The sequence below is a fragment of the Psammomys obesus genome, unplaced genomic scaffold (genome assembly GCF_907164565.1).
Source record: "Psammomys obesus unplaced genomic scaffold, mPsaObe1.curated_primary_1811, whole genome shotgun sequence".
NCBI classification, from domain to species: domain Eukaryota; kingdom Metazoa; phylum Chordata; class Mammalia; order Rodentia; family Muridae; genus Psammomys; species Psammomys obesus.
Window position 1 is genome coordinate 1,030,980 of NW_026590435.1, and position 18,607 is coordinate 1,049,586.

The following is an 18,607-nucleotide window of genomic DNA, read 5'->3' on the forward strand; positions in this document are numbered from 1 at the left end:
CAGAAGGGTGAGCAGTTCGAGGTCATAGTGATACATAGTGAGTTTGAAGCCAGCTTGAAATACATGAGACCTTGTATGAGAAGAAAAAGAAAGCTTCAGTTTAAAGATTACAAAATTAATTTTACCCATAAAGAATTTCCTTACATGAAATACACAAAGCAAGAATCAAGAATACCTAGATGATTTTGTACACTGGTTATACAGTACAGTTCTCCTAGTGTGAGCTCTCGGATGTCGTCTCTTAAACACTGAGTGTTGTATAAAGCTTCTCCCTACAATGACCGATGACTGTCTTCCTCCATAGTGTATATTTCATGATGCTAAGGGAAGAACAATGTGTCAAAGACTCTCCCATATGACTTTTGAAATGTATTGAGAGGAATTTTTCCTGGGAAAAACTCTTTTACACTTAGCATACTTAGAAAGTTTATCTCTGGAGAGTTCCCAGCTGTGCCTTGTGTAAAGACCATTTTACATTTATATGAACTCTACCAGTATGACTTCTCTAATATCAAAGTATATATCATGAAGAGATTTTTTTACACTTGGAATGTCTGTATTTTCTGCCACTGGTTCATTTTGTTGAGTCAAAGATAGTAGGAGCTATATATAACCATTATCGTATTTCTTATATTTAAAAGGGCTCCGCCTCCAGGACTTATACTGTGTGTATAAAAATTTTGGCACGTAGATTTAATTTACATGATTTCTAAAAAGAAAAAAGAAACAGTTGTGGTGGAGCATACATGTAATCCCAGCACTCAGTACGAAGAGGCAAGAAGATCAGAAGTTCAAGGTCATCTTCTATAACTCATTAAAAAAATTCAAAGCCATTTGTGGTGGTGCGTGTCTTTAATCCCAACACTCAGGGAAGCAGAGGCAGGCGGATCTCTGTGAGTTTGAGGCCAGCCTGGTCTACAAAAGGAGTCCAGGACAGCTAAGGTTACACAGAGAAAAAAAACCTGTCTCAAAAAAAAAAAAAAAAAAAAAAATTCAATAGTATCCCGGTACTCCCTATTCCTTTGCAGTATATGCAATAAACAATTATTCTGCATAAAATAAAATTCAGTATGTCACATTGTTTTCCCCATTGTACCCTTCTGAACATTAGATAATATATGGTCCCTAGGTTGTTTGACCCCCTCACCCCCAGTACAGAGTGTTCTAATAGAATCTTGAATGTTTATACTTCCAGTGGATTAACTTTTACAGGTGGAGAGGGCTTGGAAAAACTGTATGTCTAATTAACTGTTCTGTTGAAGATTTATCTTTAATTGCTTGTATGTATGTGTGCATAGGTACTTGCCTGTGAGCCCAGGTGCCAGAAAAGGGCCAGAAAAGAATATCAGATCTTCTGGAGCTGGAGTTGCAGGTGAGCTGCAAGACCCAACCTAAGTCGGGTCTTCTAGTAGACCAGGAAGTGCTCTTCCCTTCTGAGCTACCTGGTGACCGGTACCACTTCACTTTCCCATTAGTAGCCAGTCTGATGACTCAGAAAGCACTTATTTATTTATGTATTTATTTATTTATTTTTGAGGCAGGATTTCTTTGTGTACCATTGGCTGTCCTGGACTTGCTTTGTAAACAAGGCTGGCCTCAAACTCAGAGATCTACCTGCTTCTTCCTCCCCAAGTGCTGGGATTTAATTTTTTTTTAATTTGGTTTTTATTTATTAATGTGTATGTGGAAATCAGTACAATTTTATGGAGTCAATTTTCCTCTACCCTTACATGTGTTCTGGGGAATGAATTCAAGCCAAGAGGCTTACATAGCTTGCTCACTACCTGCTAAGCCACCTTTCTTGCCTTATTTTTGTTACTTTTATGATTATCCCCTTCAGTATAAATAAGCTTGATCAGTATTTTACATATTTAGTATTTTTTTTGCTTTTTTCTTTAATTTGACCATTCAGAAACTTTTAGTCCATTCCAGTCTCCTTTTGTTGAAGTTCTCTATTCCTGTTAAATGTTAATGTATTATTATTGTGTGTCTGTTTACTTTGTACTTTTATTATTTGACACTAGGGGCATACAGTTCTTCTGTTGACATTTAGTATACTTTTCATGGCATTTATGGTACTTCTGAGAATGTGTTTAATATATTTGAAGAGTATGTTATGATTCACCACTTTTTCTTAGAAACCTTTTAAGGGTTTGCAGACATAGGTTATAATTTTTTTTCAATAAATTTGGGGAAAATACATCAAATTGAGAAAAACAAATGATCTAGAATGTTGATATATTAAAACAAAGCATAGGGTTGAGGTGTATTTCAGTGGTAGAGTGATTGCCAAGCATATTCAAGGCCCTAGATTCAATCCCTAGCATGTCAATGAAACAATTCTAAAATGCATTGAAGACACTTAAATAATAACTTTTTTTTACATTATTTATTTGCACATTTTGTATTTGGTTGGATTTTTTTGTTTCTATTGTGTTTATTCCTACATATTATTTCAATTTCAAATCAAAGCCATATTGAGGGGCTCCTGCAAGTATTCAGGCAGGAACACAAACCCACGAAGAGCTGAGAATGAAAACCTGGCGCAGATTGCTCTCATAAACCTGGGTGTTGGGGAGGCCAACGCCAGGCCGTTTGTTGCCGTCATATTTAAAACACAGGACAATTCGGTGAAAGGTTTCTAGGCAATAATCAGTCCAGTCAGTCCTATTCCAGGTACACAATAAAGCTGAAGGTATAGCTACAAAGAAGCTCTTTTACAAAGTACATGTGACCATGAGGGTGGGCTCTATACCGAAAAGGTTAAAATCGAGTGTGGTCCATTATATACAAATAGCATAGAGCACCAAGTACCTGTGACATCTTCCCTAGGTGGGGAAGAGTCTGAAATAATCGTTCTGGGGAATTTGGGTGAGGTCTGCCTTTATAGCAAAAGGTGGGTGAGGTCTGACTCCAGAGATAGCAATAAGGTCACCAGGTCTTTAATGAAACCCACTCCCAGCTTTCTGTATAGAATGAAGATAATTTGATTTTATCTCCTCCACTGAGGAGACACCTCTGCATGATTCCTCGTTCTTTAGTGCTTCTCTGTGAGTACAAGGTCCTCTGTGCCCACAACACTATATTCTGTTAGCTAGTTTGCTTTGTTCTGTTTTTTGATTTGTTTTTCCTTATTTTTGTTGTTTGTAGACAGGATCTCCTGTAGTCTAGGCTGGCTTTAAACTCCTGATTGTTCTGCCTCCACATCCTGAGTGCTAAAATTACAGACATACCCTTATGTGCCAGCTTTTTCTTTGTTTTCTTCACAAATATTCTATTGCCTCATGACTTAAGTGCTTTTTATTGTTTGTTTATTTGTTTGTTTGTTTTAGACAGGGTCTTATATATTACAAGGCTGGCCTTGAATTCCTGATGGGTACCTTGTGTTAGTATTTAGGCTGCCTGCTTCTGGGTTGCCTAGCAACCTGTGATGTCATCATGTGTTGCCTGCCAGGTACCCACACCTGGCAAGCGTGGTTCAGTTGCTCCATGAAAGGATCAGCCTGACACTTTGTCTCTCTCTTGTCTTCTTACTCTGTTGCTCTCCTGCTCTCTCCCCTTTCTCTGTCTCCCTATCATGTCTTGCTCTCTTCTTCTCCTCCTCATCTCCATCCATAAACCTCTTTCATATAAAATCTGCATGATTGGCCCTAACACCTTGAGCTCCCAATTCTCCTGCCTCTACTTTGCAAGTGCTGGGACTATGTACTGCCATGCTCTGTTTAACATTTCACTTTAAATCTTTCACCTTTCCTAGTAAGAATATTCAAAACTTTCCTTCTTAATTTGATTTTTTTTTTTTCATTTCACCATCCAGCTTCAGAAGATTTTGTTTTGAGTTGTCTGTTTATAAATATGAGACTCAGGCTGTTCAATTACAGAAAGTTTTCTATTCTAACTTGCAGTTCCTGTGTTTGCTCATTTGTATTGGGCTAAGGGCGTTCATCTTCTCTTACAGTAGTTGGTCTTCCTTGTTAGTGGCTGTCTCATCTCTTAGCTGGTTACTGGAGCCTTGTTTTTTGTTGTTCACTACATTGTACATTCTTATGCCACAGTAGGTGTCAGGCCAGTGGATGCGACAGCTGCACACAAACAAGCCATTCACAGATCCTGGTTGCAGGCACCTCCTTTATCAATAGAAGCAACAGCTCATTTCCCTGTTTTGTTCTGGTCCAGCTCTTTGAAGTGTGAATGGTTCAGCCAAGTCTAAGATGTCATAAAAAGGAAACCTCTCCCAGAGGAGAGAGAGAGGCACATCTCCTCTCCCAGAGGAGAGGAGAGGCACATCTAAAGTCTGATTCTGGGAGATTCTTAAGATGTCTTTTTCTTTCACCTAGCCTATCAAAAAAAGAGAGGATAGGTCTTATCATGGGTGCCTGCATCAAACACGTTGCCTGGCTTTACCTGTATACTTGTGTAGATGGATAGAAGAAAGAGCCGTAGGCCATCGTATCTTCCGCATTCAAGAAGCTACCTTCTCAGAAAACCCAGCCTATCTGACTTGTGTGCTCTGGCGCCTCTTCTGTCCTCTTTCTAATCTCACAGTGGGAGTACTGAGGTCATAGAGGTGTGCCACTGTATTGGGCTTTCGAGCTTTTTATTTAAGTAGGGTCTGAGAAGGGAACTCATTTTCAGGTTTGCGTGACAAGCACTTTTACCCATGGAACCGTTGTGTATCCTGTTGATTTTTGTTTGGCTCACCTGAACCTCATTGTTATGGTGACCAGGCTGGCCTGAATTCATCTTAAGGAGACCCACCTGCCTCTGCCTCTTAAAGGGGTGTACCAGCATGCCCAACAGTTCAGTGTGTTTTGAATACAGCTCTATAACCACCAACACAAAACAGAATACTTCCATCACCCTAAAAAGTCCCTTTGTAGCAGCTTCTGTCTTCCCACTCACAATTCTAATCTGCTTTTTGTTGGTTATTTTGTCTTTTTTTTTTTTTTTAATTTAAAGAGATTATTTATTTTTATTTTATGTGTGTGGATGTTTTGCCTCTATGTTTGTCTGTGCCCCACTTGTATGCAGTGCCTATAGATACCAGAAGAGGACAACAGATCCTCTGGAACTCGAGTTAGATTGTTGTCATGTGAGTGCTAGTAATCAAACCCAGGTCCTCTGGAAGTGCAGCCTGTGCTCTTAACTGCTAAGCTATCTCTTCAGTCCTGTTCTTTTTCTTAAAAACAACAACAACAACAACAACAAAAACCCCCAAAACTCACTTCTTTTTGGTTCAAAATGGAGAAAGCAAGTTATAAGTTTTCTGTTCGTTAATCTTCATTATCAAATTGTCTGGGTTTAGAAACACCTAGGATGTTGGTGAAGTATACCCTAGGCCTGGGGAGATGGAGAGAGTGGTTAAGAGCATTTACTGCTCTTCCAGAAGGGGTTCAATTCTCAGCACCCACATGGTGGCTCACACTGTTTGTAACTCTAGTCCTAGAGGATCTAACACTGTTTTCTTACCTTGAGAGCACTACATGCTGTTAGGATCCAGAAGATGAAAGAACGATCCCAGACTCAAGTAGCATGCAAGCAACAAAAGGCGTTTATTCTGCAGAAGACCACCATGCGGGGGCCACCATCTGGGCAGAATGGTTGTGCAGGCCTTTTTATAGGAAACGAGGGGATCTCAGGGACAGTTAGGTCATCTTTACTGTGATTAGCGCAGGTCAAAAGCAAGGGTATGAGTGCATCTAGGGGTTGCGGGGGTTGGGGGGAATAGTGTCTCTCAACTGGTTCAAACTGGCTCAACCTGGTTAATTCCAGGGAAGTTACAACGGTCGACTCCCGTCTGTCCAGGGTTGATGGGCTGCATTCCTGAGGATAAGGCTGCCAGCACAGATGCCCCACCCTGAGATAAGACCTCTTTTTTGTGTTTATCGCCAGGCTGTTCTGTTGGTAGGGGATTTTATGGTTCCTGGAATTGGTGACCTATGGCCTAGTTCCAGGGACTGATGACTTTTGGGGTAAGGGGTCAGGCCTGGTCCTCTCAGTGCAGACATAGTGCAGGCAAAACACCCATACACATTAAACAAACAAACAAACAAGCCAAGTGTTGTGATTCACATCTTTAATACCAGCTTCTGGGAGGCAGAGGCAAACAGATCGCTGTGAGTTTGAGGCCAGCCTGGTCTGCAAAGCAAATCCAGGACAGCCAAGCCTGCACAGACACCCTGTCTCGAAAAAAACCCAAACAACAACAAAAAACAAACATAGTTTATTTCCACCAGTGATTGTCAATAAAAGAGGTAAGTTTGGCTGAATGTTAGCATTTCTCCTGTAATCGTATTTTCGTCAAATTATGCAGAAAATAAAAATGTCTCTATAATAAAATTATAACATCAAGGGAGTCCTGGAGATGCGGAGGTGGGAGACTCTTGTATCCCGAGCCAGCCCTCTCAAAACACAGAATCATGGTAGAAAATGAATATCCGGGAGTCCTCAATGATGTAGTTGTAACTCTGTAAATTAAGGGGAAGAGACGTTTTTTCCTGATCACAGTGCTGTAGGTGACAAGCTTAGAGTGCTTGCCTTTCCGGAGCTACAAGGGACCAGTGAACCCTGAAGGGCTTTCAGATCAGCAGTGCGTAGCAGCGCCCGAACTTCAGCCTGCGTGCGTGCGCAGCCCAGGACCGGGGTATGCGCATGCGCATTCGCAGCAACTATGGCTGCCGAGTCCCGCCCGCAGTGAGTGCTGTCGCACCTGGCGCCGTTCTGTTCTTTAGCTTCCCCTCTGAGTGTTGTGCAGGAGGAAGTCGAAGGGTGTTGGAGGGGTGGCGTGCAGAGCGTCTGCGTCGGGCTTCACGGGGGTCGTGGCCGTTTCGGGCTCACCCAAAGGGTGTGACCGGGGGCGGTGCTGTCCTCGCGGGTGTGCAAGCCCCCGGGTCGGAGGGGTTTCTTCCTGGCTGGTGTGGACGCTTCTCCGTGCTTCTGTCGGGTGAGGCTGTCCTGGCTCTTTCCTCTGTGTTATTCATATGGGCCCAGTGTTCTTGTCTCGAGGCCAGCCGTTCCCGAGATCCTTTGGGCGCCTGGGCCCTTCTGGATCGGGCGAGGCTGTTTTCCGTGTAATCTAGGTGGTTTTCCCTTCTCTCTACTGATACTTGCAAAATCTAACTTATTTATATATGTTTGTATCCAGGAAGGTTCATGTGTCCATCCCCTGCCTTCTAGCCGTTTCGCCATCTCCTCCTTGGTTTTCAGTGGTTTTATTTCCCTGTAAAAACACGCCTTTGTCCAGCCCTCTCCAGTAATTCTTCATTCTCCCTCTGCTTTCTCTTCCTGGTCTTGTAAATTGAAAGATTTCACACCCAGAGCTAAATTGTAGGCATAATTTAATAGATACAAAACCATACAGATTATCAGGTTATTAACACTTGGCTACATTAGCTTTTCCTTTCCCGGTGTTAACAAGCTCACTATATTTTGCACACACAATGAGTATACACAGATAAGACACAGGCATATATTAATATAGTGTTTGTGTGTGGCTGGATTACTAAAAGTAGTACTGTAGATACTGTGACATTACAGTTGGAAATTTTGTTAGTAAAGATTCTCCTTAAAATATGAAATTTAAAATACTTTTTTAATTTTTGGTTTGTTTTTTTTTTGCCATGAGCGAAGGAGCAGGGGTATCCTACTAACCTCTCTGGCTGCACCCTGAAGAAAAATGTTACTCTTGAGGGCTTGGAGAGACTGCTCTTCCAGAGGACCTGAGTCTCCCCCGCCCCTACCCCTAGCATTTAAGTCGGTCCAGTCATACAGCGCTTGTAATTCCAGCTCCAGGGGATTCACCCAAGTATCCAATGTACTATTCTGGCTTCAGATAGCATCTGAATGTAGGTGGCATTCACTCACATGGACACATGTGTACACATAATAAAAATAAAAGAATCCTAACTGCCCATTTTAATTCTGAAGGAGACACCAGGGTTACTAAGTCACGCCTGACCTATGATAGAATGTTGTTCGGGCCAATCATTACACAAATTTATATGAAAAATTAAGTTTGTTTTCTTAATAGTTTTAAGATTCATTCTAGGATAATGTGTGGTGGTAAGTTTGTCTTTGCAGTCACATTCAACTGTTAATGCTATTGCTTTTATTGAGAATTTTGTAATATTTTGACAGATGTTTCTTAAAAACATAGCTGGTTATTTTGTAGGGCATGCCTCTGTTCGGTTCATACTGACATTAATTTTTTCAGTAAAACATATGAAGTGGCCATTCTTTGACCATGTAGCTAAAGTGCGTGCTGTCATTAGTAAATCATTCTTTGGGATGCTACTTTGAATTCTTTTGTTAATTTTTTGATTTTCAAAAACCTAATATTCCTGGTTTTCATCTTTTTTTTTTTTTGTTTTGTTTTGGTTTTTTGAGACAGGGTTTCTCTGTGCAGCCTTGGCTGTCCTGAACTCACTTTGCAGACCAGGCTGGTGTCAAACTCACAGAGATCCACCTGCCTTTGCCTCCCCAAGTACTGGGATTACAGGCTTGTGACATTGTTCTCAGCTTTACTTGTTTTCATGTAGTCAGATGTTTAAGGTTTCTTTTGAGGGTGGTATTTTTAGGCCCTTTGATTTTTAGAGAAATTTGTCTTTATCCTACTAACATGGATAAATCCTTAGCTCTGTATTTTGCTTTATCTCTTTTCTTAACTCTGTATTCTCCCTTACCCATCTGATCCGCCCCCGACTGTGTGTGTGTGTGTGTGTGTGTGTGTGTGTGTGTTTGTGTATAGTTTTGAACTAAGCGCCTTGTATGTGCTAGGTAATCACTGTCATTGTGCTACCTTATTTAGCTCCATTATTTTATCCTATGGTTTATGAAGCTCCCTCTCCCATTAGTCTCTTCTCCATAATTTTATAAATGTGTGTGAGGATGTGTTTGAATTAGGACTTGGAATATTTTTCCCCATCTGAAAAAGCAGTGAGAGAAATATGGTGATGCATTCCTGCAATCCCAGCAGTTGGGAGATGAACAGTTTTATACAATGTTATCACAAGTTCTCTCCTGAACTTGTACTGTACCATCAGTGTGCCAGCTGAGGAGTAGGCCAATAGATCTGACCCTGGTGGGCTCAACACACTTGAAAACGATGACAGTAACAACAAAAACCTGACTATGTGGTTATACCACATAGTTTATCCTTGTAAGGTATATAATTCAGTGGTATTTTTTGTTTGGTTGGTTTGGTTTTACTTTTTTGAGACAGGGTTTTACTATATAGCCTTGGTTGGCCTAGAATTTGCAGTTTGGATCAGGCTGTGCTTGGACTTGGAGATCTACCCATCTTTGCCTCCTGGTTGCTGGATTGAAGGCCAACACCACCATGCCTGGAACATTTACTCACCCCCCCCCCACACACACACACAAAAGGAAACCAATACTCATTAACTCTCACTTTTATCTTCTCCATTTCTCTTTGCTGTAGCCTTTTTTCAGGTCTGTTTTGGAGATTCCATATAATTAGTTGTAGAATTTGTGGTCTTTTGTGTCTGGTTTCTTTGATTTAGAAAATGTCTTCAAAACTCATCCATGTTATAGAATGTATATGTACTTTGTTCAGTTTTATAGTTTTGTAATACTCTATTTCTTCAGTATATATATATTTCTGTTTTGGATGTCACAAACAATTTTTCTGTCTCATGGAATAGCTACATAGAAGCAGAATTGATTACCACATCTTAGTGGCTATGGCTTTGATTTGCATTTTTCTCATGGCTAGTCCTTTCTTTTGCTGATTGTTCATTTGCAAGGAAGTGAGCCCTTACCCAAACTCCCAGACTCCAGGACTGTGAGATACAAATTTCTGTCATTTAGACCAGGAGACTATTGTATATTTGAATTTAGAAAGCAATGTAAAGTAAGATAAGAAGTGGGTTCTCATTTTTTCCTGTCTATCTATCTATCTGTCTGTCTGTCTGTCTTTCTATCATTGAGGGGGCAGAGGCAGGGTCTCTTATAGCTCAGACTGGCCTTCAACTCTTTTTTCTTTCTTTTTTTTTTTTTTTTTTCCATAAATATGTAAGAGGCCTAGGCCTTCAACTCTTGATCCTCTTACCTCCACCTTTCAAGAGCTGGGATTCTAGGTGTGCACCACCATGCCTGTCCCATTTTGTTATTGGCTTCTAAGTTTTATATAGTCTAGATCATGTATATAGCATTGTCTCCCTTCTGAGATGGGAGACAGTGTTTTGACTCTGTTGGTTGTGTTAAGTCTTAGGCTTTGATAAAGTAAATATCAGTTATGAATGACATGAACAATTTTTAATTTTCAAGATTAGTTACCTACCCTCTTCACAAGACTGTCAATGATCTGAGCTTAGGTAGAACTTGTCAGACATTAAATTTTTTGTTTTAATTTTATGTGTATGGGTGTTTTGTCTGTGTGTCTATGTGTATATATGTACACCACATGCATGCAATGCTTACTGAGACCAGAAGAAAGTTATGTGGTTTTCTGGGACTGGAGTTAGAAATGGCTCCAAGCCTTCATTTGGGTTCTTGGAACCATACCTAGGTCCTTTGCAAGAAGAGCAAGTACTTTTGTTTTGCTTTTAAGTCCTCTAATATTTCTTGGGATTTTTCCTTTCTCTTTGAAAAATACATGGTTTTCATTTAGTTGACACATGGCATTATGTATAAATGGAGTATAGTATGAGAGGTGAACTCACTAGTACTCTGGTAAGAGTATGATTATATAAAAAGCCTCAACTTTTATGTATTCAAGCAATTCCCCCACCCCTTTGTCTTATAAGGAGGCGAAGGTGGTGCCCAAGCTTGGATTTCTTTTTAGTGGAAGAGCAAGGTGCATATTATGTTTTTCTGGAGCACCACTCCATATGGGAATTTATGGTTCATCCAAAAGAATTTAGAAGCAGTAGATGATTGTGTTGTTGTAGTCAGTGGAGACATTTTAGGGACACCATGCTTTACCTACAGCTGCAGATATGGTTTTGCTATTCATATAATTGTATATAATCTATCAGTCATGACAGATTGGAGAAAATCTATAGAGACCTTGGCGCCCTGATGTCTATTAACCTCCTAGTTTAAGATGCCCAGGAGTTCATCGTGGTTACTGTTTTTGATGCTAGGGCTAGAACGTAGGGTATTAACTAGACATACTAAGTAAATACTCTTCCAAGATAGATTTTTTTGCTCTGTGGTCTTTTTTTTTCCCTTTCACTATAAGACCAATAGTGTCTGTCCAAGAACTAAGTTTACTTTAGCCTCAGTTTGTCACATTCTTTTTTTTTTTTTTTTTGAGACAGATTTTCTCTGTGTCTTGGAACTCGCTCTGTAGACCAGGATGGCCTTAAATTCAGAGATCTGCCTGCCGCTGCCTTCCAAGCACTAGGATTAAAGATGTGCAACACCACTGCCCAGGGCATTTTCATTCTTACTTGCTTATAGTAATTTTTATCAAGGTTTTGGCTCTGTCTGTCACTGAGTAATAGGTTATCATGTTATCACTTTCCCAAAGAAATGCAGGTTTGTTATATATATATTTACATATATATATAAAATGTATTATATATATAATCCATATTTCTTTTTAATTTGGTATATTCTTCTATTGATTGATTGTTAGCTTCACTACATTGTATCCGCAGACTGGTCTCTTCTGCTGTTGCATGGCCTTTGTTCAATATGTTCTTTGGTCTAGTTTATGGTCATTTTAAGCAAATGTTTCACATGTGCTTAGAAAACATTTGGCTTTCAATGTACATGGCTTTCTATGCAGCTATTTGATAAGCCTGGCTCCTGAAGTTTTTGCTGCTTGTCTCTGTCTAGTTTCTCTGAATTTCCAATTCTGAAAAGGAAATAAGCCTTTTTCACTGTGTTTGTATATATTGATTTCTTCTTCTGATTGTGGATGCCGTTCCTCTGTGCTTTGATGTCCATTACCACTGCTGTATTGTACTGTGATCCCTAGCTAAGCAGCACTGTTTTTTGTTTTTTATTCTTTTCAGCATTGGATTAAACTTCCAGTTATCATTTTTTTTTTCTTTCTGTTCCCTCCTTTCTTCAATTCCCCCTCCTTTGGAGAATTGTTTTTGTTTTTCTGAATTTGTTTTTATTTTACTCTCATCCCAGAATCTTGGTGAAACTGGTAGTTTCACCCTTCTTTGAAAGAAACCTTCCATCATTGTTGGTTTTCTACTTTGGTATTGAGTAATCATGAACAATCATACTAAGTTTCATCGTCACTAATGCTGGTTTGTCTTTTCCCTTTATTTAATATCATTCCATAGGGAGCGGAGGGATGGCTCAGTGGTTAAGAGGACCAGCTGCTTCCCCAGAGGACTGGGTTCAACTCCCAGTCTTCACATGGCTGCTCACAATCATCTATAACTCCAGTCCAGGGAATCCCACACCTTCTTCTGGCCTCTGCAGATACCAGACATGCATGTGATGCACAGATATATATGCAGAGAAAACACTTATTCACATAAAAATAAAATAAAAATTAGCAAAAAAAGATCATTCCAGAGGTGTGTATTGTTATCCAGATCAAGAGTTATTTTCTGAGGTGACCATTTGCATGATAGAAGGGAAAATGAAGAAAAACAGTGTTAACAGTTGCTACCAAATTATTTAGCCATGCTCATTGCATAATCACATTTTAAAAATAATATGTGTGTGCCAGTCTGAGCTTTACATTATCATGCTTCTATTTATTCATTTAATGAATTTATAGACAGGGTTTTACTATGTAAGCCTGACTGATCTGGGACTTGCTATATAGAGTAAACTAGCCTCATACTTGTGCTGAGCCTCCTGTCTCTGCCTCCCAAGTGCTGCCTTTACACTTGGTTTACACTTCTGAATTTCCTTTTTCTTTTTACACAACATCTTGTGTTGGTTTTTTGTTTGCTTGCTGGGTATTTTTATTTATTTGTTTATTTGTAACACAGGCTGATCCCCTCAAGTCATTCAGTTTCAGTTTTCCAAGTGTTGGAAGTATAAGCAAGAAAGTTATAGTTTATGAGTCATATGCTGAAGAGGCTGAGGCAGAAAAATCACTTGAGCTCAGGAAGTTTGACAACATAGTGAGACCCTGTCTCAAAACCTAAAGCAGAACAAAACCCAAACCAATCTAAACAAAAACAAAAATGAGACAAAAACAAAAATATGTAATTGCATGATGGACAGAATGAAAAGATTGTTGTTGTTACTAGATGTCTGTTTTCTCATTATGATAAAATACCATTTTTGTCTTTTTGTGCATTTCTGTATGAGTTCTTTGTTGCTATTGGGTGCTAATCTTAATCACTAATAATTGTCTCCACCTTCCACTTGTATATTATTTTTATTATATCTTGTATTATGGAAAATTTAAGTGTTGGTGTTGATTTTGTTAAGTCTGTGTATATGGCTTTTGCTTCTTAAACTCTGTGGCCTAAAGTCTGCCCGATCTATGAAAGCATCCTTTGTACTTCAACCATTGGTTTTATGTGGAAGACTTTATCAACTTGAAATACAGTGTGGTCTGAGTTAAGTGTCTAATTTTACTTCAGAAATTTTAGAGAGCTAATTGCCTTTCTTTAAACTTTTTTCACATTTATTGATTGATTGATTGCATTTTTGGGGGCCTGGGCATGTATGTGTATGTTTGCCTACCTGTGGCAGTCAGAGGACAGCTTTTGGGGGTTAGTTCTTTCAATTCACCAGGTGTGACCTGGGGATTGAACTCAGGTTTTTAGGTTGGTGGCACTTGCCTTTACCCACTGTGCCATCTCATTGGACCCCAGTTGTCTTAATATTATGAAGTAGAGAGAGAAGAAAGGTAGTAAGAACAAGATTAACAATGGTGGAGAACTCTGGAGCTGTTTTCCAAATACTTTTAGTTCTGTATCCTTGGATCTTGCCTTAGAAACGATCAACTTTTCACAACTTTGTAGGATTGTCTCTAATGGATTTAGGATGTAGACACAGATCTTTTAGCCTATGTTGAAAGATCTTAAAAAAGCCTATCTTTTCTAACCTGTGTTGTCTTCTCATCCATGAAAGCAGAACTCTGATCATAGATCTGGGACAAGATCTGTTTACTCTATGTTATTATAGATACATTGTGATATTGGGGCTGGGAGAACGGGTGTTGACTTCTGATGAGGGACATTGGTGGTGGAGAACAAGAAGGCTATGGCCAAGATGGTATTTCAGAGTGAGCAGAGATGTCTGGCTCCCCATCTCCCATGTACCAAGCTAATTATTTTGGTTATATTTATCCTTACACAACATTCCTTTGCCCTCTTCTCTGAGAGTACCACAGTGTAATGTTCCTGCTTTAGAACCCGCTCTTAGCTTCCATCCCTGGCCCTCATTTGAACTACCTGTTTTAGGGATATGGATTTGAAAAACAAAACAAGTAAAATATACTCACTTAGCCAATTACCATTTTTCATTTTCTTCCAGATATGTCTGTGTTTACTGTGTCTTTTTCTTTCTTTTCAGTATGGAACGTGAAACTGAAAATAGTAGCTCAGAATGTTCCTGAAGAAGAAGAAGTTTCCTTTGAGGTAGAAATGGAAGGTTTTACAAGAGAGGGTCCCTGCTTCCCCATTTTAGGTGACAATTGGGACTGTGAGAACCAGGAAAGGCATTTGAGGCAATCTCCTTTAACTGATGAGAAAACAGGGACTCAGGAAGTAAATTGTGACCATCTTAATTTGAGGGAGCATTTGAGTACAAATCCAGCCCTTCTGGCATCTCAGAGAGTTCCCACAACAAATGGCTTTCAGGGTCATAACTCAGATATTAAACCTTATTGTGAGCAAACCTTACTTAGTTGTCTTCAGAGTTACACAGTTAAGGGAACTGGTGACCATGATGCTTGTGAAAAAGCCATCCATCCTTCCATGGAAGTAACTCAGCTTGTAAGAAACCAAATGAGAGACAAACCCTATAAATATGCAGAAAGTATTAACTCTTTAAACCACTTTACCACTCCCCTCTGTGATAAAAAAATTAAGAAAAGAAGCAAGAAATTTTACAAAGGTAAGGACTTTGGGGCTCTGAGCTCATCTCTTAATGAAAAAAGAAGCCATTCTACTGAGAAACCCTATAAATGTACTGAGTGTGGCAATTGTTTCAAACGAAACTCTTCCCTCGTTTTACACCATCGAACTCACACTGGTGAGAAACCTTATACCTGTAATGATTGTGGAAAATCATTCTCCAAAAACTACAACTTAATTGTACATCGAAGGATTCATACAGGAGAGAAACCCTATAAATGCAATAAATGTGGGAAAGCTTTTAGTGATGGATCAGCTTTGACACAACACCAGAGGATTCACACAGGTGAGAAGCCTTATGCATGTCTAGATTGTGGAAAAACTTTCAACAGAAATTCATCCTTGATTTTGCATCAAAGAACTCATACAGGGGAAAAACCGTATAGATGTAATGAATGTGGGAAACCCTTCACTGACATCTCCCACCTTACTGTACATCTCAGAATTCACACTGGTGAGAAGCCCTATGAGTGTAGCAGATGTGGAAAGGCTTTCCGAGATGGCTCATACCTCACCCAGCATGAGAGGACACACACTGGAGAGAAGCCTTTTGAATGTGTGGAATGCGGGAAGTCCTTCAGTCGAAACTCTCACCTCATTGTGCATCAGAAAATTCATTCTGGGGAGAAACCCTATGAATGTAAAGAGTGTGGGAAAACTTTCATTGAGAGTGCATACCTTATCAGGCATCAGAGGATTCACACTGGCGAGAAGCCCTATTGCTGTAACCAGTGCCGTAAACTCTTCAGGAACATCGCTGGACTTATTCGGCACCAGAGGATTCATACTGGTGAAAGGCCTTATGAGTGTAGTCAATGTGGAAAAGCTTTTAGGGATAGCTCCTGTCTGACCAAGCACCAGAGGATTCACACTAAGGAGACTCCATACCACTGTGTGAAGTGTGGAAAGTCCTTCAGGCAGAACACTCACCTGGTAGTACATCAGAGACTTCATAACAGGGAGGGTCCTAGCCAGTGTCCTCAATGTGGAAAAATATTTAGAAGGAGCTGGTGTCTTGTCCGACATCAGAGGACACACCTTGAAGAGCAGCCCATGGAAGCATAATGAAAAAGGGCCATACTTTCTTGAGTAAACAAAGGAGGTATGTCATATGATTTTCCTTCTTAAGAGAAAAGAATTCTTTATCAAAAAAGTTGAATATAAGATATTCTATTATCCCATTAGTTTTGTTATTAGGGAACTCCTGAAGAGAGGATTGAATGATAATCAGTGTAGTAAAGGCTTCAGGGATGATTCAGCCTATACCAAACATGTAGTGCTTATACTGAAATAAAGCACTGGAAGTGAGGAAGGTATTTCTCTAAAGATACCCATCTACATTTATATCAGGATATTGGAATTGAAAAGAACCTGTGAATTTATTTAGTATGTAACTAGTAGAAGGCATCTTTAATAGTGATTGTACACCTTATTGTGTACAATCAAATGCTTATTAGACTCAAAGCTTGTAAATGTAATTAGGAAGAAGAAGCTTTTGTAATGTTTTTTACTGTCTTTCCTGTATCAACAAAGGCATAGCACTGAGATGTCTTACACAGACACCCACAGCAACTACAGGATTTGGTTGAGTTTTCTATTTGAATGCACTTCTGTCTTATGATCCCATCAGAACACAGAGGACTCATTTAATGAGGTGAAAGTGGATATAGGAGTTGCTTTTGATTGAAATGAAGTTGTCCCTTTTAACACTAAAATATTCTCCTTGGTGGAAAGGGCTGCTTCTAAGAAATAGATCCATTGTTTTGGTTGTTGAAAAAGAAAATATTAAATTGTTGTATTTCAGTTATCACCTGCCTTCACCATTGTTGATAATTTAGGATACAAATTTGTTTAGTGTTCACATCCTTTAAAGCAAAATTCAAAGGTTTTATTGCCATTCTAAAAACATTTAGATCATTGCAAAAGAAGGCATAAAAATAGATTTATTGTTATTATAACTATGTAAGCATGCTCATTTTTGGTTGTAGGTTAGCAGTGGATAATATAAAAATTAAGGGGCTTTCTTAGAAGATTATGATTGTGTAGTTTCCCTTTTTTATATATTTTTATATAATTGTAATGTATATAAAAGTGAAGCTAAAAGGAAGTGAATTTTTTAAAATGATTTCTGCCAGTAGATACAGGCCAAAGATCTTGTCAGACATCCTACAAAGGCTAGATCATGGCTGGAGGAAGCTGTAAGCATCTACAGCTGTATATTGACAGAAGCTTCTCTGGAATCAGAGCATTCTCAAGCCTAGAATCATATCTTTTGAAACTTGGATATAGAGATTATAGCACTGGAGGGAGAGGGGTATGAATCTAAGGATAGGGAAGAGAATGTTATAGGAAAAGCTGGAATAATCTTAGCATGCCCTTTCTCAGTGCGGGCTGATTGAAAGCTAGACAATTTGGTTGATAGCTTCAAAGGCCTGTGAGTAGATCTCATGGAAATTTTGACTTGACCCTGTCTTCTATCTTCTGATTCCAATGGAGGGAGAATCATAAAGTAGATTCATACAGAAGTCTTCTGTATGATATATCAGTCTTCTGAACGGATGTCCTTCTTTGACAGCAAGATGGTTATCATATGATGGGGATGGAGAGATAGTGGTTAAGAGCATTTGTTATTCTTGCAGAGAACCTGAGTTTGGTTCCCAGTATCCACTTGGTGGGAAGCTACTGGTGCCTAGTGGATAGAGGCCAAAGATGTCAGACATCCTACAAAAATTGCCCTTGAAATAATTTATCATCTCAGAATATTAAGAGTCCTGAGATTGGGACTTATTTTCCAGCCTTATCATTAAAAAGATTGGTCATATGTTCCTCTCATATGCACTATCATTTGTAACATACAGATTGTCTCTATAATGTTATGTGTATGAATAAGATAATATAAAACCCTAGTGGACTGTCTACATCACTCAAGGAACGGACACTTGGTGTTGTGCTCAAGTAAAATATGCTTGTACTGTTAGTGTTGGCAGTGTCTGTGCTTCTTGATTCTACATTCCAGATTCTGGAACAGGAAATCAACACCAGGCCAGCTATGGCCCCAAGGAAGAGGTGTCAACTATGAAATTAGAGTGAGTGAGTCCACATGGGGTTTGTGTGATGTGTGAATTGTCCCCTTGCTCTTTTCTAAAGTTAGTTTTCTCAAATGATCAGGAATAACTGCTGTAATGAAAATAACTAATCTGTAGGACATGGACACATATGACTCAAGAGGGAAAGGTGAGATTTGAATTGGGAGAGTTCCAGATGACTTCCAGTGCAGCCTGGGCAATTGCCAGTGTTTAGCCTGAATGACTGAAAAATAGGACAAAGACTGTCCTGGACTATCAAGATGGGTCTCACTTAATCACATAGGCACTTAATTAGGCAGAGAACTTTGGCTGGAATCAGATGGAAAAAGTGAAGGTGAAGTATTTAAAAGAATGAACGTTTAATTTACTTTTCCTATCTTTGATGAACACTTAATTTACCATTCTAAGCTTTAATGAGCACTTAGTTTACTGTTCCTGGCTTTAAGGCTCGAGGATCCACAATATGAGTGGCTTCTGAAAGCCAGAGAG

General features: G+C 39.4%; 1 protein-coding gene across 3 annotated transcripts; it reads left to right on the top strand.

The window, feature by feature from the left end:
• The first annotated feature begins 1,303 nt into the window (after positions 1-1,303).
• Positions 1,304-17,864, top strand: Znf329 (zinc finger protein 329). Of its 3 annotated transcripts, none has more exons than XM_055607363.1 (2): positions 1,304-1,372; positions 14,470-17,864. In XM_055607363.1, exon 2 carries the CDS (start codon positions 14,541-14,543, stop codon positions 16,095-16,097), a length of 1,557 nt encoding a protein of 518 aa, XP_055463338.1. In that variant the 5' UTR covers positions 1,304-1,372; positions 14,470-14,540; the 3' UTR covers positions 16,098-17,864. The 3 variants fall into 3 exon arrangements, with proteins under 3 accessions (XP_055463338.1, XP_055463340.1, XP_055463337.1); XM_055607365.1 differs by lacking the exon at positions 1,304-1,372 and adding an exon at positions 6,661-6,693; XM_055607362.1 differs by lacking the exon at positions 1,304-1,372 and adding an exon at positions 6,704-6,943.
• Positions 17,865-18,607: the final 743 nt, after the last annotated feature.